At 42.2% G+C, this 27,649-nt stretch overlaps 2 protein-coding genes across 2 annotated transcripts; one reads left to right on the forward strand and one right to left on the reverse strand.

Moving 5' to 3' along the window:
- Positions 1-1,403: 1,403 nt before the first annotated feature.
- Positions 1,404-8,022, reverse strand: LOC311102735 (uncharacterized protein; the record flags this gene model as incomplete). Its single annotated transcript, XM_084144110.1, has 13 exons — positions 1,404-1,525; positions 1,761-1,886; positions 3,918-4,052; positions 4,133-4,247; positions 4,595-4,723; positions 4,931-5,064; positions 5,179-5,224; positions 5,503-5,628; positions 5,853-5,935; positions 6,310-6,432; positions 6,947-7,066; positions 7,139-7,258; positions 7,803-8,022. 13 exons carry the CDS (start codon positions 8,020-8,022, stop codon positions 1,404-1,406), a joined length of 1,599 nt encoding a protein of 532 aa, XP_084000236.1.
- Positions 8,023-8,786: 764 nt separating this feature from the next.
- Positions 8,787-21,027, forward strand: LOC311102566 (uncharacterized protein). Its single transcript, XM_084143947.1, has 9 exons — positions 8,787-8,950; positions 9,433-9,493; positions 9,619-9,719; positions 9,865-10,682; positions 11,603-11,739; positions 18,490-18,607; positions 19,459-19,517; positions 19,878-20,040; positions 20,956-21,027. Exons 4-8 carry the CDS (start codon positions 10,351-10,353, stop codon positions 19,904-19,906), a joined length of 675 nt encoding a protein of 224 aa, XP_084000073.1. The 5' UTR covers positions 8,787-8,950; positions 9,433-9,493; positions 9,619-9,719; positions 9,865-10,350; the 3' UTR covers positions 19,907-20,040; positions 20,956-21,027.
- Positions 21,028-27,649: the final 6,622 nt, after the last annotated feature.

Genomic DNA, 27,649 nt, shown 5'->3' on the forward strand with positions numbered 1-27,649 from the left:
AGAGCTTGAGAGGATCTGCAGAGAAGAATGGGAGAAACTCCCCAAATACAGGTGTGCCAAGCTTATAGCGTCATACTCAAGAAGACTCAAGGCTGTAATCACTGCCAAAGGTGCTTCAACAAAGTACTGAGTAAAGGGTCTGAATACTTACGTAAATGTTATATTTCAGTTTTTTTTATTTTAATACAATTGCAAACATTTCTAAAAAACTGTTTTTGCTTTGTCATTATGGGGTATTGTGTGTAGATTGATGAGGATTATTATTTTTTTTAATCAATTTTAGCATAAGGCTGTAACGTAACAAAATGTGGAAAAGGTAAAGGGGTCTGAGTACTTTCCGAATGCACTAGGAAACTCTGAAATGTCCAACTTGTTAACTGGTTGAACGCGGCATGTGTATAACTACAACCAGTAAGCAAGTCTAAAATGAACGAGTTTCCTAGTTCCGACTAGCACCTGAATGTGGCGTTAAATAATGGTTTGTCAACTGTAAAAGCATTGAATCTGTATAAAAATGTGAAAATATAATACACCTCTTTTCCCCCTGTTCACAAGTGCAATATGGATGTAAACGCTTAGAACACAACAGTTTAATCACTCAGAAAATAAAACACCTCAATATCATTACAAACATAATCATGACACAGTAGCAAGAATCATTGTCAGGTTCAAAGATAATAGCAAGTCAGTTCAAACAGTGATATGCATGTCCCACATCTCAGTCTGTGTCCTGAAGCAGAGAGGTGTCAGTCTGTGTCCTGAGACAGAGAGGCGTCAGTCTGTGTCCTGAGACAGAGAGGCGTCAGTCTGTGTCCTGAAGCAGAGAGGTGTCAGTCTGTGTCCTGAGACAGAGAGGTGTCAGTCTGTGTCCTGAGACAGAGAGGTGTCAGTCTGTGTCCTGAGACAGAGAAGTGTCAGTCCGTGTCCTGAGACAGAGAAGTGTCAGTCTGTGTCCTGAGACAGAGAGGTGTCAGTATGTGTCCTGAGACAGAGAAGTGTCAGTCCGTGTCCTGAGACAGAGAGGTGTCAGTCCGTGTCCTGAGACAGAGAGGTGTCAGTCTGTGTCCTGAGACAGAGAGGTGTCAGTCCGTGTCCTGAGACAGAGAGGTGTCAGTCTGTGTCCTGAGACAGAGAGGTGTCAGTCCGTGTCCTGAAGCAGAGAGGTGTCAGTCTGTGTCCTGAGACAGAGAGGTGTCAGTCTGTGTCCTGAGACAGAGAGGTGTCAGTCTGTGTCCTGAGACAGAGAGGTGTCAGTCCGTGTCCTGAGACAGAGAGGTGTCAGTCTGTGTCCTGAGACAGAGAGGTGTCAGTCTGTGTCCTGAGACAGAGAGGTGTCAGTCCGTGTCCTGAGACAGAGAGGTGTCAGTCTGTGTCCTGAGACAGAGAGGGCCCCAGTGGACAGGTCAGGAGGATGGAGGTATCTGAATCATCTGCAGTAACTGCCTGGTCTGCTCAGTCTGTGCATGCACCCTCTTCAGCTGCTCCTCCAGCACACCACCACTCATCACCACTGAAAACTCTCCGTCTGAAGAATAACATGACATAGCATAGCATAACATAGCATTACATTGCATAACACAACAACAAGCCGTTGACTATAACTTCATGTACCTGCCCTTACGTTAATGCACTTCAGTTTATTACGTTTCTCAGGACAAAATAACTAGAAAGTAGTGTTATTGACATTAAGCACAGAAATGTGTTATTTTAGGCATAGACAGCATGACTGGTAAAAGTGTTGTTACAAAACCAGGACCAACCTTTCTTGAGGTTGCATAGAGTAACAATACTCAGCTGTTGGAATCTCACTTCCTGGTTCTTGAGGTACATCAGGATATATTCAGAGATGGCAGCATAGTGTGGTTTCAGTAGTTGGATGACATGGTCTGTATGATACAGTGAGGGAAAAAAGTATTTGATCCCCTGCTGATTTTGTACGTTTGCCCACTGACAAAGAAATTATCAGTCTATAATTTTAATGGTAGGTTTATTTGAACAGTGAGAGACAGAATAACAACAGAAAAACGCATGTCAAAAATGTTATAAATTGATTTGCATTTTAATGAGGGAAATAAGTATTTGACCCCCTCTCAATCAGAAAGATTTCTGGCTCCCAGGTGTCTTTTATACAGGTAATGAGCTAAGATTAGGAGCACACTCTTAAAGGGAGTGCTCCTAATCTCAGCTTGTTACCTGTATAAAAGACACCTGTCCACAGAAGCAATCAATCAATCAGATTCCAAACTCTCCACCATGGCCAAGACCAAAGAGCTCTCCAAGGATGTCAGGGACAAGATTGTAGACCTACACAAGGCTGGAATGGGCTACAAGACCATCGCCAAGCAGCTTGGTGAGAAGGTGACAACAGTTGGTGCGATTATTCGCAAATGGAAGAAACACAAAAGAACTGTCAATCTCCCTCGGCCTGGGGCTCCATGCAAGATCTCACCTCGTGGAGATGCAATGATCATGAGAACGGTGAGGAATCAGCACAGAACTACACGGGAGGATCTTGTCAATGATCTCAAGGCAGCTGGGACCATAGTCACCAAGAAAACAATTGGTAACACACTACGCCGTGAAGGACTGAAATCCTGTAGCACCCGCAAGGTCCCCCTGCTCAAGAAAGCACATATACAGGCCCGTCTGAAGTTTGCCAATGAACATCTGAATGATTCAGAGGAGAACTGGGTGAAAGTGTTGTGGTCAGATGAGACCAAAATGGAGCTCTTTGGCATCAACTCAACTCGCCGTGTTTGGAGGAGGAGGAATGCTGCCTATGACCCCAAGAACACCATCGCCACCGTCAAACATGGAGGTGGAAACATTATGCTTTGGGGGTGTTTTTCTGCTAAGGGGACAGGACAACTTCACCGCATCAAAGGGACGATGGACGGGACCATGTACCGTCAAATCTTGGGTGAGAACCTCCTTCCTGCAGCCAGGGCATTGAAAATGGGTCGTGGATGGGTATTCCAGCATGACAATGACCCAAAACACACGGCCAAGGCAACAAAGGAGTGGCTCAAGAAGAAGCACATTAAGGTCCTGGAGTGGCCTAGCCAGTCTCCAGACCTTAAACCCATAGAAAATCTGTGGAGGGAGCTGAAGGTTCGAGTTGCCAAACGTCAGCCTCGAAACCTTAATGACTTGGAGAAGATCTGCAAAGAGGAGTGGAACAAAATCCCTCCTGAGATGTGTGCAAACCTGGTGGCCAACTACAAGAAACGTCTGACCTCTGTGATTGCCAACAAGGGTTTTGCCACCAAGTACTAAGTCATGTTTTGCAGAGGGGTCAAATACTTATTTCCCTCATTAAAATGCAAATCAATTTATAACATTTCTTACATGCGTTTTTCTGGATTTTTTGGTTGTTATTCTGTCTCTCACTGTTAAAATAAACCTACCATTAAAATTATAGACTGATCATGTCTTTGTCAGTGGGCAAATGTACAAAATCAGCAGGGGATCAAATACTTTTTTCCCTCACTGTATATGAGCAACAAGAAAAATGCATGTACAGATGTAGGATCTTAATGTGACCTATATTGTCAAAGCAATATAATCCTGCAGCAACAGGATTTGAATGCTTAGTCCATAATGTTACTTGATCGGTGGTTAGGCTTTTAGCAATTACATGAAAAGTGCAATACTGTTAATATAACCATGTGTAAGTGTGGGTTTTCAGGGAATTTATGTACATCACAAAGCTCATCTTCATTTCCAGCAACAAAAGAGTGATCAAATCAAGAACTTACATCTGTATGAGCACATATGGAACAATCTTGCTTATACAGACACAGTATAGCATTTAAGAGAAAATATATGTATTATTGATAGTATTACACTATCAATCTTTGTGCTAGTCACAGATAAAATAAAGGGACTAGACAACAAACAAAATACATGCATATTACCGTTCATCTTTAGTTTGCTGATGATGGAAGCAGACCTATAGGACAACTCTGGATTGTCCATTTGTGCAGAGAACTTCACCAGACTTGAAACATGTTCAGGAGTAATCTTTGTGGCCAAATGAGATTGAAGTAAGTCTGAAAAGGGAAGACAAAAGTTGTAATAGAGGTGAGGTGACATAAGATAAATTAAACTGGCTTATGAATTGTATTCTCACCCCAGCTTGTCAGGTGATGTAAACAGGAAGTGACGCACAGAACGGTCTCCTCTGAGGTCACACTGGACACAAGGGCCTTGAGAAGTCCGGTTAAACACTCACTGTCCATAACAGCCTGCAGACAACACAAGAAGGCTTGATCATCACATGTCCATATGAATGAAAATTCATTTAATATGGCTTCCAATAATCACTGCATTCATATGATGTTTTTACAATGACATCACATGACCAGGTCAGAGTCTGGATAATCATCTTAAAAAGGACCATTCTAGGGATGCTAAAAGTTAACATGTGACTGAACATATAGATGGAAACCACATCTACATTCCAATGTCCATACTAGCAGACCAGTGAGAATGAAGCAATGTTATGGACATGCATTCTACATAATATGGACATTGGAACAGCGCCTCATATTCTAGTGAGTGAATGAGTGAGTGACATGGCAGCTGTTATTACCTGCTGTCCCTCGCTGGTGCTGCTCAGGTTGGTGATGATAACAACACTGTGGTTGATGATGGAGCTGGATCTGTGACAGAGGAGCAGCTGCCCTATCACCTGAACCAGGCCCTCACTCACCAGGCCCTCCTAGAGGGAAACACAAGGACTACTGATTGCTAACACATCGGTTGTAATCACCACCATTATCATCATTATACAATAGATCGAATCCTGTCAGATATGTCAAACCTGGAATTTGAACCAACAACCCTCCAGTTACTAGTCCACCTCTTACTTCCTACCACCTTGAGGCTACTGCTGCAACAAATCAACATCTAGTTTTAAAAGTCTTACTCTATTGGGTTGGTGTGTGGCTAGGCCAGACAGTAGAGCTATGGCAGACTCTGTCAGAGGGGGAGTAGGGGAACACAGCAGGGCCTTCAGAGGCAACACACAGTCCAAGTGCATCAGCTGCTCCTGGGTCACAACTACAAAACAAAGCACAACACTGCATCCAATCCACAAGGCTCTGTACAATCTGGGTTGAATACGTGCCTAAAATGTTAAACAGAGTGTGTTCTGCGGCTAAACGTTATAATTACCATTCCCTGAAAGGATTTGGAGGCATCTGCAAGCTTGGGATGCATTCTGTAAATAAAATATAAAACATTTGGGCTGAGGTTGAGTAAGAAAACATTTCACTGTGAAAGAGTGTAACATCTGTTGGACATGCTAGTAGATATCCATAGACTTCCAGTCATTGTGCTAACTCTAGTTAGCATTGGCTCGTGAAACGACCTCTAACTTCCTTCATACTGGACACAGAGACATATAAATGGTATCCACGAGTTAATCTGACTCTGGGTAAGTAGATACAGGGCCTGAATGCCAAAATCTTGAAGTATCCCTTTAAGACCAGCCATTACCTTCTGCACTGATGAGGACATGAGTGTCAGTAGAGACTTCAACAGAAAACGGTCTCCAATGCCCAACATCTTTGGATGATGGTCCGGGACAGTGGCTATATTGCTCAGGGCAGAGCAGCTGTAGAACTAAAATACAGACAGAATATCAGTTTAGTTCAGAGCATAATAGAAGTTCAGACTGAAGACCACTGGGACAAAAAAAGTACACGATTGGTCATCATGCTATAACGGTTTTAAATAAATACATAAATACTAAAAAACTGCAGCACATAGATACTTTGATGTGGTTTAAAAGCAGCAATATTTGGCTAGAGGGCAGGAGACAGTGACAGTGACAGTGGATGTTTTACCTGGACCTCATAGTTGGAGGACTGCAACAGAAGTGCCAGTACAGGAATGGCTCCTTCTTGACATAACACTCTCATCGTCCTCTCTAGAAAGAAGTACAGCAATGAAGGCTAATGTAATGCAAGATTAATGGAAAGGTAAAAGAAGGCAGACAAAAGAATGGCCAGATATGGAGACGTACAGTTTGTCTAGGAATTAGTTATGAGGGTTATGAATTAATGTTGGGACCACATGAATAAATCTATCCATCTATTCTTGATTGATCTCTATGGTTAACATTGACACGCGTCACTTGTTTTGAAATGTCAACAAACCAGCTAATGTGTCATTTGAACACCACCCATTGTGTTCATATCCACACAGCAACAACCCAGAATGTGGCAGCAACCTGAGATGTGTGCATAGTACATGGTGTAAAGTACATTATGCACTGGTGGACATAGTTCTGTGCAGACGTACCAGACTGTGTGAGGTTTAAAAGGGCCCAGACTGCATTCTGTTGGACTCGAGGATCGTAAGACTTGGCTGAAACCAGTAGTGGAATCACCCCATCAGCTGACACGATAGCTTCCCGGTTTGAGTCTAAATAAATGTGAGGCAATAACAAACAAAAAAACAGATTAAATGTCATGTCTAGTTTGGACAACAGAGTCATGTTGGGTTAGAATAGAATGTTGAGTTAGAAAAGAATGTTGAGTTAGAAAAGAATGTTGAGTTAGAAAATAATGTTGGGTTGGAATAGAATGTTGACAGAACAAATGGAACACGACGTCCCACATATGTGCCATGCCTTTCACCTTTCATTAACCAGCCAGAATGAAGCCGTGATCATCTTTCAGCAGGGATATCATACATGTTGTGCTTAGTTTCTTATCTGAGAGTAGATCAGTTTGCAGAGAAAGCAAATTTAGAGAAACCTGATCCTATCGATTGTAAACATGAAATGCATTGACAATAGCACCAGCACTTTGTTGCACTAATGTTGTAATGTTGACGTGTGTAGTGGTGTTGTAACCTCTCAGCCAGTGACATCTAATTTTCCTCTGGGGATCATTATAGTTCAAATCAAATCAAACGTAAACACTAGTCCACCAACCTGAGGAGGCCAGTGAGGCAACACATTGACAGGAGTTACACTGGACAGTGGGGTCCCCAGACTGGAGCATCTCTAGTAGGGGCATCAGCAACCCTGTCTCAATCACCTGCTCCTTACTCACTGGAAGACAATAGTACAGTGTTAGACCTTGAGACAGTGCGTGTGCATGTGTGTGTGTCTGTGTGTACATACCTTTGTTCTTCACTAGCAGATGAACCAGAGACCGAGTGGTGATCCTCTGTACCTCCAGATCATTAGAGAGCAGTAGGGTTGTGTATGGCTCCAGGAGAGCAACAGGTAGAGGATAATCCACTGCAACAAGACAGGATGAGAGGCAATCATGTCACCAATCATATCCCTTATTTTCAACTCTCTAAAGGTAGTTATAGGCTGTACAGGATATATTTCTGCCTACAGACCTATTGGCTGCCTCCATGTAACAGGGGGAATCCATTTTTATCTTCCTGCCCTCATGGAAAACATTTGGTCAGACATTTTCATAATACTGGTCACAACTGTCACAAAGCATATCACTACAACAGCATTGATAAACTGATGGGAGACCTGTACTGCACAGCCGCGACAAAACAGTAGAATATTACAATGGTATAGCAAGCTTTATAATAACCATCTGTCTCAAATAAAACATGACACAATCAGCTACTTAGAATTACCCTTAAACAGTACACTGAATGAGGTGTGTTTGACTGATGTGTAATAAATGAATGCTGACCCATGACTTCTTGATGCTATGTATTTAATGCCTGTAGACAATACAATATTGGATTGAGCAGTGGAGTTAAAACTTTGATTAGACTAGTGTGCACAACTACACATCCATTTAGAATACCAATACCTGTGTCCAGGTGGTTCAGTAGTGCATGAGCAGCCTGTCTCTCGTGCTGCTCTGAGATATAGGATGCAGAAGTTGCTCTCTTCTTCCGCAGACAGCTGCATCTTGACAGGTCCTTTGTACAATCCGTTATCTTCTGTACAAATTCAGATGACAATCTCTTCACATAAACAACGAAGTCCTTCAGCAGTTGTGCACACTTTTCACATATTCCAGTGGCCATCTCCAAAGCAAAGTGATATCAACCTTCACTACAGTAAAACATACATATTGTTAAAATAAATTTTAAATAGGATATGTTACTTATTCGTTGAATTCTAGTAGCAGTGCTCAAGTAGTAGTTTATTCGCAAGCCATCTTTTGTGTGTCTCTGGTAGAACAAAGAAAGACATGCACCTGCCTGACAGCGTCAAAGCATTACCTGTAATGTGAATGGAGAGTTTAAGACGCCACGTGACATAATTGTTCTCGCCCACTGGACCGCATGTTCCTTTGTGTCATTCTGAGCGTGTATATACAACGAAATATGATTCAACATTCCTTGAAATACAAACGTATGAATACATAAAATATAAATGCATATAAGTTTGGCTATTAATTAATTGCTATCCAAAAGTAGAGTATATTCAGATATGGGTAATAATGGCTGATGAAAACATATGTGCAATTTTTGTTGAAATGTTTGTATGTAAATGTTAAGTTGTCTATTGTTTTTGTTTATGTATGTTTCTGTCTATTGTAAAAAAATAAAATAATATTACAACAAAACAAAAAACATATGTGCAATGTCTTGGATACATTTTAAAATGTAAACTCCAGGGAAACATTATATCTGAAAAAAAGTTACAATGTACACATAAAAAAAAAAAAAGTGAAATCAAATCAAAGACCATAACTGAAACGTCATCCACAATACTTTTTTCCTTCTCTAACCCTCCAGTTGGGGCGGCAATATAACGTTTGGACGTAGTCCGCCATAAAACCTACAGAAGAAGAAGAACAAGCACAAGAACAAGAACAAGAAGAAGAAGAAGAAGAAGAAGAAGAAGGAGAAGGAGAAGGAGAAGAACAACAACAACAACAACAACAACAACAACAACCAACGCAACGCAACGCAACGCAACGGAACCGAACCGAACCGAACCGAACCGGTGGGTGGCCACAATCATTGTCGTTTACTCACATATGGTGGTAAATTGTATGTTTACCATGTTGTCGATGTTAGTTTGCATGTCAATTCACCTAAATAAACAATATTTTAAGACACTGTAAAGCTTGGCATCATTGTGGTGACCCTTGTAGCTAGCATTAGCTAACGTTAGCAGCTAGCTATACTGTAACGGTCAGCTAGCCAGCCGGCTAGCTACAGCTTTTTGCAAAGCAAATAACTAGCTAGCTAGCTATGTTTTGTCTTTCATCAGTTGAGTAGGCCTAACCTATGTGGTCAAGATGGACTGGCTAGGTAAGCTAGCTTGCAGACTGTTCAAATACAAAGTTAGAAAACGTCTGTTGCTTGCAGTCAGACCAATAACATTGTATTGTACCCTGTTAGCTAATTAGCTAGCTAACTTATTACAGTACGTTAACTACCACATGCATGTATCTGATTAATCTGCTGCCTTACATTTTTCAGGAGGAAAATCTCCATTGGGTCTTTTGCAAGCAGAATGAGTGTCACTTCAGAATGCCAGCAGGTGAATACACACAATCCCAGTCTTTGCCAAACATTGATTGTATTGTGGGTACGAAGCTAGGTTAATAACTCAATCGATTATGAATAAAGGAAACATAGTAACAGACTATATATTTTTTTATCCAGGTGAAAGTGAAGCCCGAGCTAAAACCAGGGCCACATTTGACGAGTCTTCATCAGAGAAGGAGAGTCCGGCTCAGCCAGAGCAGAGAGGCACGTTGGAATAGGTCAGATCAAGAAGGCTTGGGGCTGAAATCCCTTTAAATTGGATAATGTTGTAGTCTACAATATTTGTTGTGCTGGTACCTGTGAATTAACTTCCATGCACATAAATGTCTCTCTCACCTTTGCATCCCCACTCTTATCTTTCAGCTCCAGACTTTGATACAAAACCTTGACCTCGTGAAAGACACAGAGGACGACGATGAGACTATCCTCCAGAACACTTATGACCCCGACCAGGGCAGCCCTCGTTTCACCAAGAACAAGCGCAGGGAGAGGGAGGTAGCAGAGAAGGTCAACAAACAACAACGGGAACCAGGACGAGGAGGAGGAGCATCGAACCAGGAGCAACCAACCAGGAGCAACCAATCAAAGGAAAGAGGAAGAGTAAAAGGGTGTGGCCTCAGTGCAGCAGGAGGACAGTTCTATCATTCAGATCGACCAGACTGACAATACTGCTGGAAATGCCAAAACACCCAAATCCAAGGCCTCTTTGGAGTCGGAAGACCTGGGAATATACATAGGAGAAAGGGTAATAAAGGGAAGAGTAAAAGAGGAGAGGAGGAGGTGTCTGGGGACCAGAGTGGGGCTGCAGTGGAAGCTGAGGATGAGTTACTCCATGAGTATCAGCTGCAGATGGCACAGGAAGAGGAGAGGGCTACCGTGAAGAAGACTGTACACAAGAAGACAACAACGGACAAGACCAACGCTGCCCCTCTGGAAGTAGTAGCATTAAACAATGAAGGTGCGAAGAAGAAGAAGAAGCTGAGGTCGTCGTTGGATCTGGAGAGGGAGATGAGGTGTGTAGAAGAAGCTGAGGTGGTCGTTGGATCTGGAGAGGGAGATGAGGTGGTCGTTGGATCTGGAGAGGGAGATGAGGTGGTCGTTGGATCTGGAGAGGGAGATGAGGTGGTCGTTGGATCTGGAGAGGGAGATGAGGTGGTCGTTGGATCTGGAGAGGAGATGAGGTGTGTAGAAGAAGCTGAGGTCGTCGTTGGATCTGAGAGGGAGAGATGAGCTGTGTAGAAGTCTTACAGGATGAACTTTCAGAACTCTAGTGAGGTTTGCATGAACCTGTAAGGAAGCGGTAAAGGAGGGCTTCTCAAACTCTTTGGGTCCGGGGACAACTTTTGTGATAGCAAATTCATCAGTGACCCCCCCCCCTCATCATCAGAACACAACTCCAGTGAGATAAAAAATTGCATACAAGGAGTTTTACTATGACGTCAGCAGTGCATGGAACCAAGTCTCAGGCCCTGGGAAGGAACTCCTCTTGGCATCAGAATGAAAATTTAGCAGTTTTCAAGCTAATTTCAATTTGAGTTGAAAAATTGACAATTGGTGGAGTACTGTGGATACCAATATCCCTGTGAGCATCCCTGGCCCATGTTGCCCAGGGTTAAGAACATCTTAATTGTAGATTAATAATATTACATTTTATTGTATCACACACTCTAAACCTATTCCATGGATCCCTTGGCCAAAATGTGTTGAATCTGTTGTTACTAGTAATATTCATAAAAAATATATTATGTAACAAATAAAGTACTACTTTGAGAACCCCTGCTGTAGAGGACCTAGCCTGGTCCCGGATATGTTTGTGCTATCTTGGCAACCCTTATGGTCAACCCTTATGGTCAACCCTTATGGTCAACCCTTATGGTCAACCCTTGGCATGACGATGTCCATAGGAGGTGGCTATACAGCACAAACATATCTGGGACCAGGTTATAGGCCTAAATGACCTGCTATTGCATTGTTGGGTTTTGAGTTTGCAAGAAAGGCATTTCACTGTACTTGTGCATGTGACATTAAAACTTGAAACTTGAAAGTTTAAACTAATACCATGGAAAATAAAGATGATAATCTATTCTGTTTCGCTTAACAGTATGGTAGAAGATCTGCAGAATAGCCAGTCCGAGGACATCACTGAGAGGATGAGGTCCAAGGAGAAGAGCCACCAAGAGGAAGACAGAGTAGAATCTTTAAAATCCAAAGGCAAAAAGAAGAAGAAAATTAAACAAGGTGGGTGAAAAGAGAAAACATTCACCTGGTCATACAACCTGCATTATGAACTGTTAGGAATAATGTGGCTATGCTGTTCTTGTAAAGTTGGTGTGATGTTGTTTTTGCTATCTTCAATAACATTAGTTAGTGTGATACTGTTGTACAAAGACAGGGAAGTACAACTACTCTGCTTTACTTGAAAGGAGAATAACATGATAATAACATTTAGTAACACTTATTCAAACTCATTTCATGTACACTACCGTTAAAAAGTTTGGGGTCACTTAGAAATGTCCTTGTTTTCCATGAAAACATACATGAAATTAGTTTGAATAGGAAATATAGCTAAATGCATTGGAAATGTAGTCATTGACAAGGTTAGAAATAATAATTTTTAATATAAATAATAATTGTGTCCTTCAAACTTTGCTTTCGTCAAAGAATCCTCCATTTGCAGCAATTACAGCCTTGCAGACCTTTGGCATTGTAGTTGTCAATTTGTTGAGGTAATCTGAAGAGATTTCACCCCATGCTTCCTGAAGCACCTCCCACAAGTTGGATTGGCTTGATGGGCACTTCTTACGTACCATACGGTCAAGCTACTCCCACAACAGCTCAATAGGGTTGAGATCCGGTGACTGTGCTGGCCACTCCATTATAGACAGAATACCAGCTGACTGCTTCTTCCCTAAATAGTTCTTGCATAGTTTGGAGCTGTGCTTTGGGTCATTGTCCTGTTGTAGGAGGAAATTGGCTCCAATCAAGCACCGTCCACAGGGTATGGCATGGCGAATGCAAAATGGAGTGATAGCCTTCCTTCTTCAAGATCCCTTTTACCCTGTACAAATCTTCCACGTTACCACCACCAAAGCACCCCCAGACCATCACATTGCCTCCACCATGCTTGACAGATAGCATTAAGCACTCCTCCAGCATCTTTTCAGTTGGTCTGCGTCTCACAAATGTTCTTCTTTGTGATCCGAACAACTCAAACTTCGATTAGTCTGTCCATAACACTTTTTTCCAATCTTCCTCCGTCCAGTGTCTGTGTTCTTTTGCCCATCTTAATCTTTTATTTTTATTGGCCAGTCTGAGATATGGCTTTTTCTTTGCAACTCTGCCTAGAAGGTCAGCATCCCGGAGTCGCCTCTTCACTGTTGATGTTGAGACTGGTGTTTTGCGGGTACTATTTAATGAAGCTGCCAGTTGAGGACCTGTGAGGCGTCTGTTTTTCAAACTAGATACTTTAATGTATTTGTCCTCTTGCTCAGTTGTGCACCGGGGCCTCCCACTCCTCTTTACATTTACATTTACATTTTCGTCATTTAGCAGACGCTCTTATCCAGAGCGACTTACAAATTGGTGCATTCACCTTATGATAGCCAGTGGGACAACCACTTTACAATATACACTGCTAAAAAAAATAAAGGGAACACTTAAACAACACATCCTAGATCTGAATGAATGAAATAATCTTATTAAATACTTTTTTTTTTACATAGTTGAATGTGCTGACAACAAAATCACACAAAAATTATCAATGGAAATCAAATGTATCAACCCATGGAGGTCTGGATTTGGAGTCACCCTCAAAATTAAAGTGGAAAACCACACTACAGGCTGATCCAACTTTGATGTAATGTCCTTAAAACAAGTCAAAATGAGGCTCAGTAGTGTGTGTGGCCTCCACGTGCCTGTATGACCTCCCTACAACGCCTGGGCATGCTCCTGATGAGGTGGCGGATGGTCTCCTGAGGGATCTCCTCCCAGACCTGGACTAAAGCATCTGCCAACTCCTGGACAGTCTGTGGTGCAACGTGGCGTTGGTGGATGGAGCGAGACATGATGTCCCAGATGTGCTCAATTGGATTCAGGTCTGGGGAACAGGCGGGCCAGTCCATAGCATCAATGCCTTCCTCTTGCAGGAACTGCTGACACACTCCAGCCACATGAGGTCTAGCATTGTCTTGCATTAGGAGGAACCCAGGGCCAACCGCACCAGCATATGGTCTCACAAGGGGTCTGAGGATCTCATCTCGGTACCTAATGGCAGTCAGGCTACCTCTGGCGAGCACATGGAGGGCTGTGCGGCCCCCCAAAGAAATGCCACCCCACACCATGACTGACCCACCGCCAAACTGGTCATGCTGGAGGATGTTGCGGGCAGCAGAACGTTCTCCACGGCGTCTCCAGACTCTGTCACGTCTGTCACATGTGCTCAGTGTGAACCTGCTTTAATCTGTGAAGAGCACAGGGCACCAGTGGCGAATTTGCCAATCTTGGTGTTCTCTGGCAAATGCCAAACGTCCTGCACGGTGTTGGGCTGTAAGCACAACCCCCACCAGTGGACGTCGGGCCCTCATACCACCCTCATGGAGTATGTTTCTGACCGTTTGAGCAGACACATGCACATTTGTGGCCTGCTGGAGGTCATTTTGCAGGGCTCTGGCAGTGCTCCTCCTGCTCCTCCTTGCACAATGGCGGAGGTAGCGGTCCTGCTGCTGGGTTGTTGCCCTCCTACGGCCTCCTCCACGTCTCCTGATGTACTGGCCTGTCTCCTGGTAGCGCCTCCATGCTCTGGACACTACGCTGACAGACACAGCAAACCCTGGGTTGTAGACTCCGTCTCATGCTACCACTAGAGTGAAAGCACCGCCAGCATTCAAAAGTGACCAAAACATCAGCCAGAAAGCATAGGAACTGAGAAGTGGTCTGTGGTCACCACCTGCAGAACCACTTCTTTATTGGGGGTGTCTTGCTAATTGCCTATAATTTCCACCTGTTGTCTATTCCATTTGCACAACAGCATGTGAAATGTATTGTCAATCAGTGTTGCTTCCTAAGTGGACAGTTTGATTTCACAGAAGTGTGATTGACTTGGAGTTACATTGTGTTGTTTAAGTGTTCCCTTTATTTTTTTGAGCAGTGTATATATATATATATATATACCAGTCCAGTCAACGGTTTGGACACACATACTCATTCAAGGGTTGTTCTTTATTTTTACAATTTTTTACATTGTAGAATAATAGTGAAGGCATCAAAACTATGAAATAACACGTATGGAATCATGTAGTAACCAAAAAAGTGTTTAACAAATCAAAATATATTTTATATTTGAGATTCTTCAAATAGCCACCCTTTGCCTTGATGACATCTTTGCACACTCTTGGCATTCTCTCAACCAGCTTCATGAGATAGTCACCTGGAATGCATTTCAATTAACAGGTGTGCCTTCTTAAAAGTTAATTTGTGGAATTTCTTTCCTTCTTAATGCGTTTGAGCCAATCAGTTGTGTTGTGACAAGGTAGGGGGGGTATACAGATGATAGCCCTATTTGGTAAAAGACCAAGTCCATATTATGGCAAGAACAGCTCAAATAAGCAAAGAGAAACAGTCCATCATTACTTTAAGACATGAAGGTCAGTCAATACGGAACATTTCAAGAACTTTGAAAGTTTCTTCAAGTGCAGTCGCAAACACCATCAAGCGCTATGAGGAAACTGGCTCTCATGAGAACCACCACAGGAATGGAAGAACAGAGTTACCTCTGCTGCAGAGGATAAGTTCATTAGAGTTACCAGCCTCAGAAACTGCAGCCCAAATAAATGCTTCAGAGTTCAAGTAACAGACACATCTCAACATCAACTGTTCAGAGGAGACTGCGTGAATCAGGCCTTCATGGTTGAATTGCTGCGAAGAAACCACTACTAAAGGACACCAATAAGAAGAGACTTGCTTGGGCCAAGAAACATGAGCAATGGACATTAGACCGGTGGAAATGTGTCCTTTGCTCTGGAGTCCAAATTTGAGATTTTTGGTTCCAACCGCGGTGACTTTGTGAGATGCGGTGTGGGTGAACGGATGATCTCCTCGTTTGTATTTCCCACCGTAAAGCATGGAGGAGGAGGTGTGATGGTGTGGGGGTGCTTTGCTGGTGACACTGTCTGTAATTTATTTAGAATTCAAGGCACACTTAACCAGCATGGCTACCACAGCATTCTGCAGCGATACGTCATCCCATCTGGTTTGGGCTTCGTGGGACTATCATTTGTTTTTCAACAGGACAATGACCCAAAACACCTCCAGGCTGTGTAAGGGCCATTTTACCAAGAAGAAGAGTGATGGAGTGCTGCATCAGATGACCTGGCCTCCACAATCCCCCGACCTCAACCCAATTGAGATGGTTTGGGATGAGTCAGACCGCAGAGTGAAGGAAAAGCAGCCAACAAGTGCTCAGCATATGTGGGAACTCCTTCAAGACTGTTGGAAAAGCATTCCAGGTGAAACTGGTTGAGAGAATGCCAAGAGTGTGCAAAGCTGTCATCAAGGCAAGGGGTGGCTATTTGAAGAATCTCAAATACAAAATATATTTTGATTTGTTTAACACTTTTTTTGGTTACTACATGATTCCATATGTCTTATTTCATAGTTTTGATGCCTTCACTATTATTCTACAATGTAGAAAACAGTAAAAATAAAGAAAAACCCTGGAATGAGTAGGTGTGTCCAACCTTTTGACTGGGACTGTATATGTTGGTCCCGACAATCTATATACCAAAATTATTAAGATCTGATAATTTGAACATGTATTCACAGGACTTGATTCATGAAATGTGTAAAACACTGTAACCCCATGTGTCTAAAGACTAATTATAGTATGATATAGAAACAGCTGAAGTTCACAAACGATAATGAGTTGAATCATATACAGTGAGGATAACAAGTATTTGATACACTGCCGATTTTGCAGGTTTTCCTACTTACAAAGCATGTAGAGGTCTGTAATTTTTATCATAGGTACACTTCAATTGTGAGAGACGGAATCTAAAACAAAAATCCAGAAAATCACATTGTATGATTTTTAAGTAATTAATTTGCTTTTTATTGCATGACATAAGTATTTGATCACCTACCAACCAGTAAGAATTCCGGCTCTCACAGACCTGTTAGTTTTTCTTTAAGAAGCCCTCCTGTTCTCCACTCATTACCTGTATGAACTGCACCTGTTTGAACTCGTTACCTGTATAAAAGACACCTGTCCACACACTCAATCAAACAGACTCCAACCTCTCCACAATGGCCAAGACCAGAGAGCTGTGTAAGGACATCAGGGATAAAATTGTAGACCTGCACAAGGCTGGGATGGGCTACAGGACAATAGGCAAGCAGCTTGGTGAGAAAGCAACAACTGTTGGCGCAATTATTAGAAAATGGAAGAAGTTCAAGATGACGGTCAATCACCCTCGGTCTGGGGCTCCATGCAAGATCTCACCTTGTGGGGCATCAATGATCATGAGGAAGGTGAGGGATCAGCCGAGAACTACACGGCAGGACCTGGTCAATGACCTGAAGAGAGCTGGGACCACAGTCTCAAAGACAACCATTAGTAACACACTACGCCGTCATGGATTTAAGTCCTGCAGCGCACGCAAGGTCCCCCTGCTCAAGCCAGCGCATGTCCAGGCCCGTCTGAAGTTTGCCAATGACCATCTGGATGATCCAGAGGAGGAATGGGAGAAGGTCATGTGGTCTGATGAGACAAAAATAGAGCTTTTTGGTCTAAAATCCACTCGCCGTGTTTGGAGGAAGAAGAAGGATGAGTACAACCCCAAGAACACCATCCCAACCGTGAAGCATGGAGGTGAAAACATCATTCTTTGGGGATGCTTTTCTGCAAAGGGGACAGGACGACTGCACCGCATTGAGGGGAGGATGGATGGGGCCATGTATCGCGAGCCAACAACCTCCTTCCCTCAGTAAGAGCATTGGAGATGGGTCGGGGCTGGGCCTTCCAGCATGACAACGACCCGAAACACACAGCCAGGGCAACTAAGGAGTGGCTCCGTAAGAAGCATCTCAAGGTCCTGGAGTGGCCTAGCCAGTCTCCAGACCTGAACCCAATAGAAAATCTTTTGAGGGAGCTGAAAGTCCATATTGCCCAGCGACTGCCCCGAAACCTGAAGGATCTGGAGAAGGTCTGTATGGTGGAGTGGGCCAAAATCCCTGCTGCAGTGTGTGCAAACCTGGTCAAGACCTACAGGAAACGTATGATCTCTGTAATTGCAAACAAAGGTTTCTGTACCAAATATTAAGTTCTGCTTTTCTGATGTATCAAATACTTATGTCATGCAATAAAATGCAAATTAATTACTTAAAAATCATACAATGTGATTTTCTGGATTTTTGTTTTAGATTCCATCTCTCACAGTTGAAGTGTACCTATGATAAAAATTACAGACCTCTACATGCTTTGTAAGTAGGAAAACCTGGTAAATCGGCAGTGTATCAAATACTTGTTCTCCCCACTGTATTTGGCATATTTGGTGTCAGGTCAGATAACAATACTATATGCTTCCGGTGTGGAAGAACTTGACTGGCCTGCACAGAGCCCTGACCTCAACCCCATCGAACACCTTTGGGATGAATTGGAACGCAGACTACGAGCCAGGCCTAATCGCCCAACATCCAACTCACTAATGCTCTTGTGGCTGAATGGAAGCAAGTCTCCGCAGCAATGTTCTAACCTCTAGGAGAAAGCCTCCCAGAAGAGTGGAGGCTGTTATAGCAGCAAAGGGATTTTGGAATGAGATGTTTGATGAGCATACTTTTGGTTATGTAGTGTATGTTGACACCACATTTCATGTATTTACACCAAACAGAATTTGTTCAGCGGAGCATTTTGATGAAATATATTACAAGGACATGAATGGGTTAAGTTTCCCTGTAATAATGGACAATAAATTATTCTTATTTTTATTCTTCCAGATGGACCTGAACTCGTTCCTGCCTCCTCCGTCCCTCCTGCCACCACATTCCAAACTGCAGCTGTCTGGTTCCCTTGGAGCTCAGTTCATCCCCCAGTCAACCCTCACCTCCCAGAACCGTGAGTGGCTCCAGACAGGCCCTTTCTCTAAAAAGATCTGTCCACTCCTCACCTCTTGGCCTCCATTGCACTGATCCTTGATCTGAAAGTACTGACCAGGTAGAAGCCAGCCTAAAGAGGAGCTTCCACCATATTGTTTTCAACTGAGTGGCGCAGTGGTCCTGGTTCAAATCCAGGCTCTGTCGCAGCCGGCCGCGACCGGGAGACTCATGGGCGGCACACAATTGGCCCAGCGTCGTCCAGGGTAGGGAAGGGAATGGCCGGCAGGGATGTAGCTCAGTTGATAGAGCATGGTGTTTGCAACACCAGGGTTGTGGGTTCAATTCCCACGGGGGGCCAGTATAAAAAAAATAAAATAAAAAATAATAATAATGTATTCACTAACTGTAAGTCGCTCTGGATAAGAGCGTCTGCTAAATGACTAAAATGTAAATGTAAATGTAAACTGCCAAGTGTTTCCCTGTCATTGCAGATGAAGGGGAGGACACAGATTGTACTGCTACAGGTCTATGAATCTAAGCAGCTCTGTCAACTACTGTGTCGTCAATAATTTGTAAGAATTAGGGTCAGTTTACCCAAATGAGCTTAAGACCCATTCTTGCAGAATGAGAGCTTTGGCCAGACATTCCAACAACAAGGGAAATATTTAACCAAATGGAACATTTCCAGACTCACTAGACCTTACAGAGCAGCTTGTACACTGTACATAAAGACCAAGACAGGCCTCTCCTCGTCTTCACCTGTGTCTGTAGCCGTAGGTGTTCACACCTCTACGATTTATGTATGCTTTGAGTTTTATCTTGGATGTAATATATTAATATGGTATGACTTTTTCTTCTGTGTGTTTGCAGGTGGTTTCAGCCCAGTGGGCGAGCGTCTAGGAAGAGCTCCATCTCTCAGGCTACAGACGGTAAGGCACCATTATAATGTTATATTTGGCAGCCATTTCTGCTTCTCTTTTTGCTTCCTTTTATGTGTATTTTATTGGGTAACTTCATTGTAGTCTTGTGAACTGAATATTTATTTATCTATTTGAAAGAGACAGTAATGCAGGAAGTTTAATATGTAATTGAAGTTTATAAAAGTTCCCTTTCTTCCCTCAGAGCTTGTCTGATCGTCTGTCTACAGCCATTAGAGTGGAAGCAGATTATGTTTTTATATAAGAACATACTGTACCCAAAAATCTAATATGACAATTTAACATAATCTGTTATTTTACCACCATGGTCAATAATTCTTAAATCCTTTGAAATTGTTCTCTCTCTGTCAGGTTGTGTCTTTGTACGACTACAGTGCTAACCGGGCAGATGAGTTAACGGCACAGAGTGGTGATGTCATCCGTGTGCTCTACAAAGACAATGACAACTGGTGGTTTGGCCGGCTGGCTAACGGACAGCAGGGATACTTCCCAGCTACCTATGTTACGGACGAGCGTAAGTAGAGTGTTATATCTGTTCCACATTAATATAATATGCACTCAGCAGACACTTTTATCCAAAGCAACTTACAGTACAGTGATTGCATACGTTTTATTGAGCGCTTGTGTATATAATTCCTATGGGAAACCCACAAACCCACCTTGCTGTTGCTAGTGGCATACTCTTTAGAGCCCTGCATGCTTTAGAAGCCATGCCCGCGACGTTCAGTTCCTACCCATGCCCGCGACGTTCAGTTCCTACCTATGCCCGCGACGTTCAGTTCCTACCCATGCCCGCGACGTTCAGTTCCTACTCAGGCCAGATTGCCAAATTTAAGGCCACGCCCTGCCCGAAACAGAAATAACTTCCTCCAGTAGTAAATCCATTAGCTTCTCCTCTCTGTCCTCTGCTCCCTGCACGCAGCTCGCTCTGCATGCGCAGTATCCATAGCAACGGCTCCGCTTTGGCTGCTCTGGTCAATGAAGAGACATGAGACAGGCAGTGAGCTGTTAGCAACTTTTCGTCACGCTAAACTCAAGGAACGGTATTATTTTCTGTGAAATAATCTCTCCTGTTTTATATTTGACGAGGTTGAAACACCTGACACCATGTCATGATCTTAGTCCGATATGACTGTACTGCGCAGCAGAGCACGCGCAAATGGCTCAGCTTCAAAATGGTAGTGATCAAATAAGTGATGCCCTGCCCGTACCCTAGTTATTGATGAAAAAAACGTGCCCTACCCGGCCCTAACCCAGTGTATAGTGTCTGGGCCTGTCGGGCTCGGGTCGGGTAACAGAGCTCTAATACTCTTAACAACTAAGACACACTGGACCACTTTTCTACATGGAAAAGAAGCCATGTGTCTATAAAGTAAAGTCAGTATAGATGTGTTGTCTGAGGCTGAGCTATGTCCCTCGTCTGTCCCAGGGGATTACAACGAGGAGCTGTCTCAGGCCCTTGAGGCACAGTATACCCTGTCTGAATGGACTGACCAATCAGGCCCTCTGTCTGAATGGACTGACCAATCAGGCCCTCTGTCTGAACGGACTGACCAATCAGTCCCTCTGTCTGAACGGACTGACCAATCAGTCCCTCTGTCTGAACGGACTGACCAATCAGTCCCTCTGTCTGAACGGACTGACCAATCAGTCCCTCTGTCTGAATGGACTGACCAATCAGTCTACCCTGTCTGAACGGACTGACCAATCAGATGAGAGGTTGACACCTACCAAGGTAAGGAGACAGTGGGGTTCTGTTTCAGCGATCGTTTTGTGATGTAGCTAAAGTGTCTCTTGGTTAATAATATAATAATATGCCATTTAGCAGACGCTTTTATCCAAAGCGACTTATAGTCATGTGCGCATACATTTTTACGTATGGGTGGTCCCGGGGATCGAACCCACTACCCTGGTGTTACAAGCGCCATGCACTACCAATTGAGCTACAGATGGAGCAGATGGAGCAAGGTGATTCTTTTTAAAATAATTTACCCAGACATCCCCTCCACTGATACAGTCCTCAGTTATGTGTGTTGTCTCGTTCCTCTCCTTCAGGGAACAAAGGTTACTGGACGAATCATTTTCTTGTCCTCCCTCTTCTTATTTCCCTCCACTCACAGGTGTCCGCTGCCGTTGTTTCTGGGAAACTCAAGTTAATCTCTGAGCTGGACACAGACCCTGAGCAGCCTGCTGCCACCAGCAGTCCTCTTCCTCACAGCAACAGTCCTCTTCCTCACAGCAACAGTCCTCATAACAGTCACAGCAGTCCTTCTGATATCATCCTGATGTTTAAATGTATTGTGTACACTCATCTTCTAACCACATAGTGAGTAAATGGGAAGAAAATGAACTTACTAGAAACAAGTTATAGCTTAGTATGTTACACTAGATACATAATAGATTATACGTTATTCTAGATAATTAAGGTTGAATACATAAAAGAGCGTAAAATGGTTTTTAGTAATTGTTCAATCACTTTCACATTTTGGGCTGTTTTCTGTTTATCTAAAAGAGTGAAGAAGAAAATAACGTTAGTGAAGAAGTTGAAAGCTCCGTCATCGCCACCACCAGCCACATCCTCTGACCCTGATGCCCCAGAATCATCATCTACCAAGAGGAGAACCAAAGCTGCAGGCAGCAGACCACTGCCCCCCAGCCCCAGGAGAGGACAGTCCAATAACGCCTTCCAGCCTGATACCTAGACCCATGGCTCTATGGTTAAGAGTACACTAAAAGTAAAGAGTTTAATGCTAAATTCCTCTTTGAACAGAAGATAACAAGTATGTTTATAAGGAAACTATCCTGTAAAGCTTAAACATAGTTTTTTTTCACTAATATGTTTTAAATGATGTCTGCATATATATATATATATATATATATATATATATATATATATATATATATATATATATATATATATATATATATATATATATATATATATACATACAGTGGGGAAAAAAAGTATTTAGTCAACCACCAATTGTGCAAGTTCTCCCACTTAAAAAGATGAGAGAGGCCTGTAATTTTCATCATAGGTACACATCAACTATGTCAGACACACCTACTCATTCAAGGGTCTTTCTTTATTTTTACTATTTTTTACATTGTAGAATAATAGTGAAGACATCAAAACTATGAAATAACAAATATGAAATCATGTAGTAACCAAAAAAGTCTTAAACAAATCAGAATATATTTTATATATAACTTCAAATAGCCACCCTTTGCCTTTGACAGCTTTGCACACTCTTGGCATTCTCTCAACCAGCTTCACCTGGAATACTTTTCCAACAGTCTTGAAGGAGTTCCCACATATGCTGAGCACTTGTTGGCTGCGTTTCCTTCACTCTGCCGTCCGACTCATCCCAAACCATCTCAATTGGGTTGAGGTCGGAGGATTGTGGAGGCCAGGTCATCTAATGCAGCACTCCATCACTCTCCTTCTTGGTAAAATAGCCCTTACACAGCCTGGAGGTGTGTTGGGTCATTGTCCTGTTGAAAAACAAATGATAGTCCCACTGAGCCCAAACCAGATGGAATGGTGTATTGCTGCAGAATGCTGTTGTAGCCATGCTGGTTAAGTGTGCCTTGAATTCTAAATAAATCACAGACAGTGTCACCAGCAAAGCACCATAACACCTCCTCCTCCATGCTTTACGGTGGGAAATACACATGCGGAGATCATCCGTTCACCCACACCGCGTCTCACAAAGACACAGCGGTTTGAACCAAAAATCTCCAATTTTGACTCCAGACCAAAGGACAAATTTCCACCGGTCTAATGTCCATTGCTCATGTTTCTTGGCCCAAGCAGGTCTCTTCTTCTTATTGGTGTCCTTTAGTAGTGGTTTCTTTGCAGCAATTCAACCATGAAGGCCTGATTCACGCAGTCCCCTCTGAACAGTTGATGTTGAGATGTCTGATACTTGAACTCTGTGAAGCATTTATTTGGGCTGCAATTTGAGGCTGGTAACTCTAATGAACTTATCCTCTGAAGCAGAGGTAACTCTGGGTCTTCCATTCCTGTGGCGGTCCTCATGAGAGCCAGCTTCATCATAGCGCTTGATGGTTTTTGCGACTGCACTTGAAGAAACTTTAAAAGTTCTTGAAATGTTCCGTGTTCACTAACCGTGTTGGCAAAGGAGAAATGCTCACTAACAGGGATGGAAACAAATGTGTGCACAAAATTTGATAGTAAAGCTTTTTGTGTGTATGGAACATTTCTGGGATCTTTTATTTCAGCTCATGGAACATGGGACCAATACTTGACATGTTGCGTTTATATTTTGTTCAGTATAGCTAGAAACGTTTGTAAAATCTGTAACTCTGCAGTCAGTGAGGAACAAGGTACCTAGAGTTCTCCGAAGTCCATTATTGTAAATTCAGAGTTTAAAGCTAGAATGTGCAGTTGAAACAATAACAAAGCGGCACACCCCGCCTCTGTTTTGGTAAAAAGCTTAGAGATGAGCCATTCTCAAATTAGGGATGAACCATTCTCAAATTCATAGACAAAGCTATGGTTGCAAGGATTTACCATCCATGATATCATGTTTTGAGGTGATACAGTGTTTGTTTACATTTACGTTGTTTACAAATATTGGAGTAAAACAAGCTTCTATTTTGGGTTCTGATGGGTTACGACAATTGAACTAAGCTCATGGGGAATTTATAAGTTATATTCTTCAAGAATCAATGGGTATATTATCATTAATTTATAAATCCAAAAATGGATGTAGCAACCAAGGATTCTAGCAGCAGAGCAGAGGCACACATTGGAATCAGGCCAAAGCCATGTAACTACAACTGAGAAGTAACTCGACAACTGTAACCAAGGTCTAGGCTTACATTAGTTACATATTTTCAAATATTATGGTATCCTTGAATTAACTTCATTTTTTAATCATTTAAAGGGATACTTTGGGATTTTGGCAATGAGGACCTTTATCTACTTCCCCAGAGTCAGATGAACTCGTGGATACCATTTTGTATGTCTCTGCATGTAGTTTGAAGGAAGTTGCTAACTAACACTAGCGCAATTGCTTCATTGCGCTAACACTAGTTAGCATTGGCTCGCGAAACTACCTCTAACTGCCTTCATACTGGACACAGAGATGTAAAAATTGTATCCACGAGTTAATCTGACTCTGGGGAAGTAGATAAAGGGCTCATTGCCAAAATCCCTTTAATAAATGGATTTACAATACAATGGAATACAATACTTGCTTTATTGGTCCATTTGCTCACATATTCTTTATTTATTGCTGTCACAGATATGGTCATTTTGGTCATTGGTCAATCTACATAGCAATGAAGGAGGTTAACAGCTAGATTATGGAGTGATTTCTGTGCAACAGAAATTGTATTTGAATTCTATAATTTTTTTATCTGTATTAAGATATTGCATTTGAATTAAATATTTTTGAATTTGTAATGCACAAATTGAATAATTGGATTAATAAATTGAATTAGTATTTAATGAATATTGCATTTAGTTGTAACATTTTATTTCAACGTAATTCAATATTAAAATGCAATATTTATATATTAAGTTTCAATATGGTAGTTATTGCATTAATTGTCTGTGTACCAAGTTTATCAAAGTTAATATATTCAGCTTCTCAGATGCATTCAGATTCAGTTTTCAAATTCAGTTCTCTAAATTCAGATTCAAAACAAAATACTGGTACTTTGCCAGGCAGGAAAGGTAGATGAGAACATATGGGGCGGCGCACAATTTGCCCAGCGTCGTCCAGGGTAGGGGAGGGAGTGGCCGGCAGGGATGTAGCTCAGTTGGTAGAGCATGGCGTTTGCAACGCCAGGGTTGTGGGTTCGATTCCCACGGGGGGCCGGTATGAAAAATAAAAAAATAACGTATGCACTCACTAACTGTAAGTTGCTCTGGATAAGAGCGTCTGCTAAATGACAAAAATGTAAAATGTAAATATAGAATCAAACTCTTTGTGGCAAACAGGACCTACAATAGAGGTACCAATGGAGCAGTTTCTGGCGGTTTTCTGAAGCCAATGTGGCATGTTGAATTTGACTGTTTTGGCTATAAGCTATTATGACCCCATTCCTGAAAGCTTACACTCTCTGGAACATGCACGTGCCTGTTTCCCTCTATGATACTCACAGGTTGCGCAGGACACATTACAAGGGAATGTGACAAAAAATAAGAAGCAATTTGGCCCCTATAAGAATATAGTTGAATAGCCCTGTGTAGCAGAGCCTCGGAGAGGCCACTGCCATGGACCAGAGCTAGGAGGGGTTTCAGTGTACAGAGTAAACAGTTCAAACGTAGGTTTTTATTACATAACTTGTACTAACTAGGCTAGTGACTAACTAGAGACTAACTAGTGTATGTCTGCTGTATTCTGGACATTGTACAGTGCCTTCAGAAAGAATTCACACCCTTTGACATTGTGTTTTAGGTTATTGTCCTGCTGATAGGTGAATTTGTCTCCCAATGATAGTTGGAAAGCAGACTGAACCTGGAACCTGTTTTAAAATCACCATTGGCCTCATGGTGAAATCCCTGAGCGGTTTCCTTCCTCTCCGGCAACTGAGTTAGGAAGGTTGCCTGTATCTTTGTAGTGACTGGGTGTATTGATACACAATCCAAAGTGTAATTAATAACTTCACCATGCTCAAAGGGATAATCAATGTCAGCTTTTATTTTTTAACCCATCTACCAATAAGTGCCCTTCTTTGCGAGGCATTGGAAAACCTCCCTGGCTTTTGTGGTTGAATCTGTGTTTGAAATTCACTGCTCGACTGAGGGACCATACAGATCATTTGTATGTGTGGGGTACAGAGATGAGGTAGTCATTCAAAAATCATGTTAAACATTATTATTGCACACAGAGTGAGTCGTTGCAACTTATTATGTGACATGTTTATCAAATTTTTAATCCTAAACATGTTTAGGCATGCCATAACAAAACGGTTTGAATACTTTGACTCAAGACATTTCAGCTTTTCATTTGTAAAGAATTCCTAAAATAATGCTTGTTTTACCCCATTGTTTGTAAACAATGTAATTGTAAACAAACATTGTATATGGATGAGAGTGGTTACATTTATCCAGGCCCATCCATCAGTTTTACCAAAACAGAGGTGGGGTGCCGCTTCGTTATCGTTACAATTAAGGACTAACTTTTTGTTACTGTGGTTATACTTTAAGTTTCTTCTTCTTGAGCATTTCTGTTTTGAAGTTATGTAATAAAAACTCAAGTTTGAACTGAGCCTCTGTACCCTGAAACCCCTCCTAGCTCTTGTCCATGGCAGTGGCCTCTCCCAGGCTCTGCTACACAGGGTTATTCAACTATATTCTTATAGCGGCCATTATATTTGTCACACTCCCTCCTAATGAGTCGTAGCTTTCTTGGGAATGGGGTCATAATAGCTTAAAGCCCATACGGTTCAAATGCTAGAGCCAAATTCATAGGAAGAAACAAATTAAACATGCCACATTGGCTTCAGAAAACCGCCAGAAACTGCTCCATTGGTACCTCTACTGTAGGTCCTGTTTGCCACAAAGAGTTTGATTCTATATGTTCTCATCTACCTTTCCTGCCTGGCAAAGTACCAGTATTTTGTTTTGAATCTGAATTTAGAGAACTGAATTTGAAAACAGAATCTGAATGCACCTGAGAAGTTGAATATATGAAACTTTGGTAAACTTGAAATTATGGTTTGTAAAGTTGATACACAGACAATGAATGCAATATCTATCATATTGAATTTGAATATTTATTTAAATTGAAAATTGAATTTTAAAACTGAATGCAATATTAATATTAAAGTTCAATTTGGCACCGATTCCGACCTGAATGAAGTGCGTGTAAATGGAACATTATTCCCTTGTTATGCACTTCTCTGCATATTCTGACCTTGACTTTAATCATGAGAATAGCATGCTATTCACCCTCTGTTGGTTCAGGGTGGAGATCTAAGAAATGAAGGTGTGGAGGAGGTGTGTCTACAGATAAAACCTATTCTGACCTTCACTTAATTCCCTCATAATCCCACCACCTTTATGCACGAGGAAACGATAAATAAGGTCAAGCAAACCTGCCGGTTCCAAGTAGAAAAATAATCTACTTTATTTTTTTGAAATA

The sequence above is a fragment of the Coregonus lavaretus genome (genome assembly GCF_964263955.1).
Source record: "Coregonus lavaretus genome assembly, chromosome: 27".
Taxonomy (NCBI): domain Eukaryota; kingdom Metazoa; phylum Chordata; class Actinopteri; order Salmoniformes; family Salmonidae; genus Coregonus; species Coregonus lavaretus.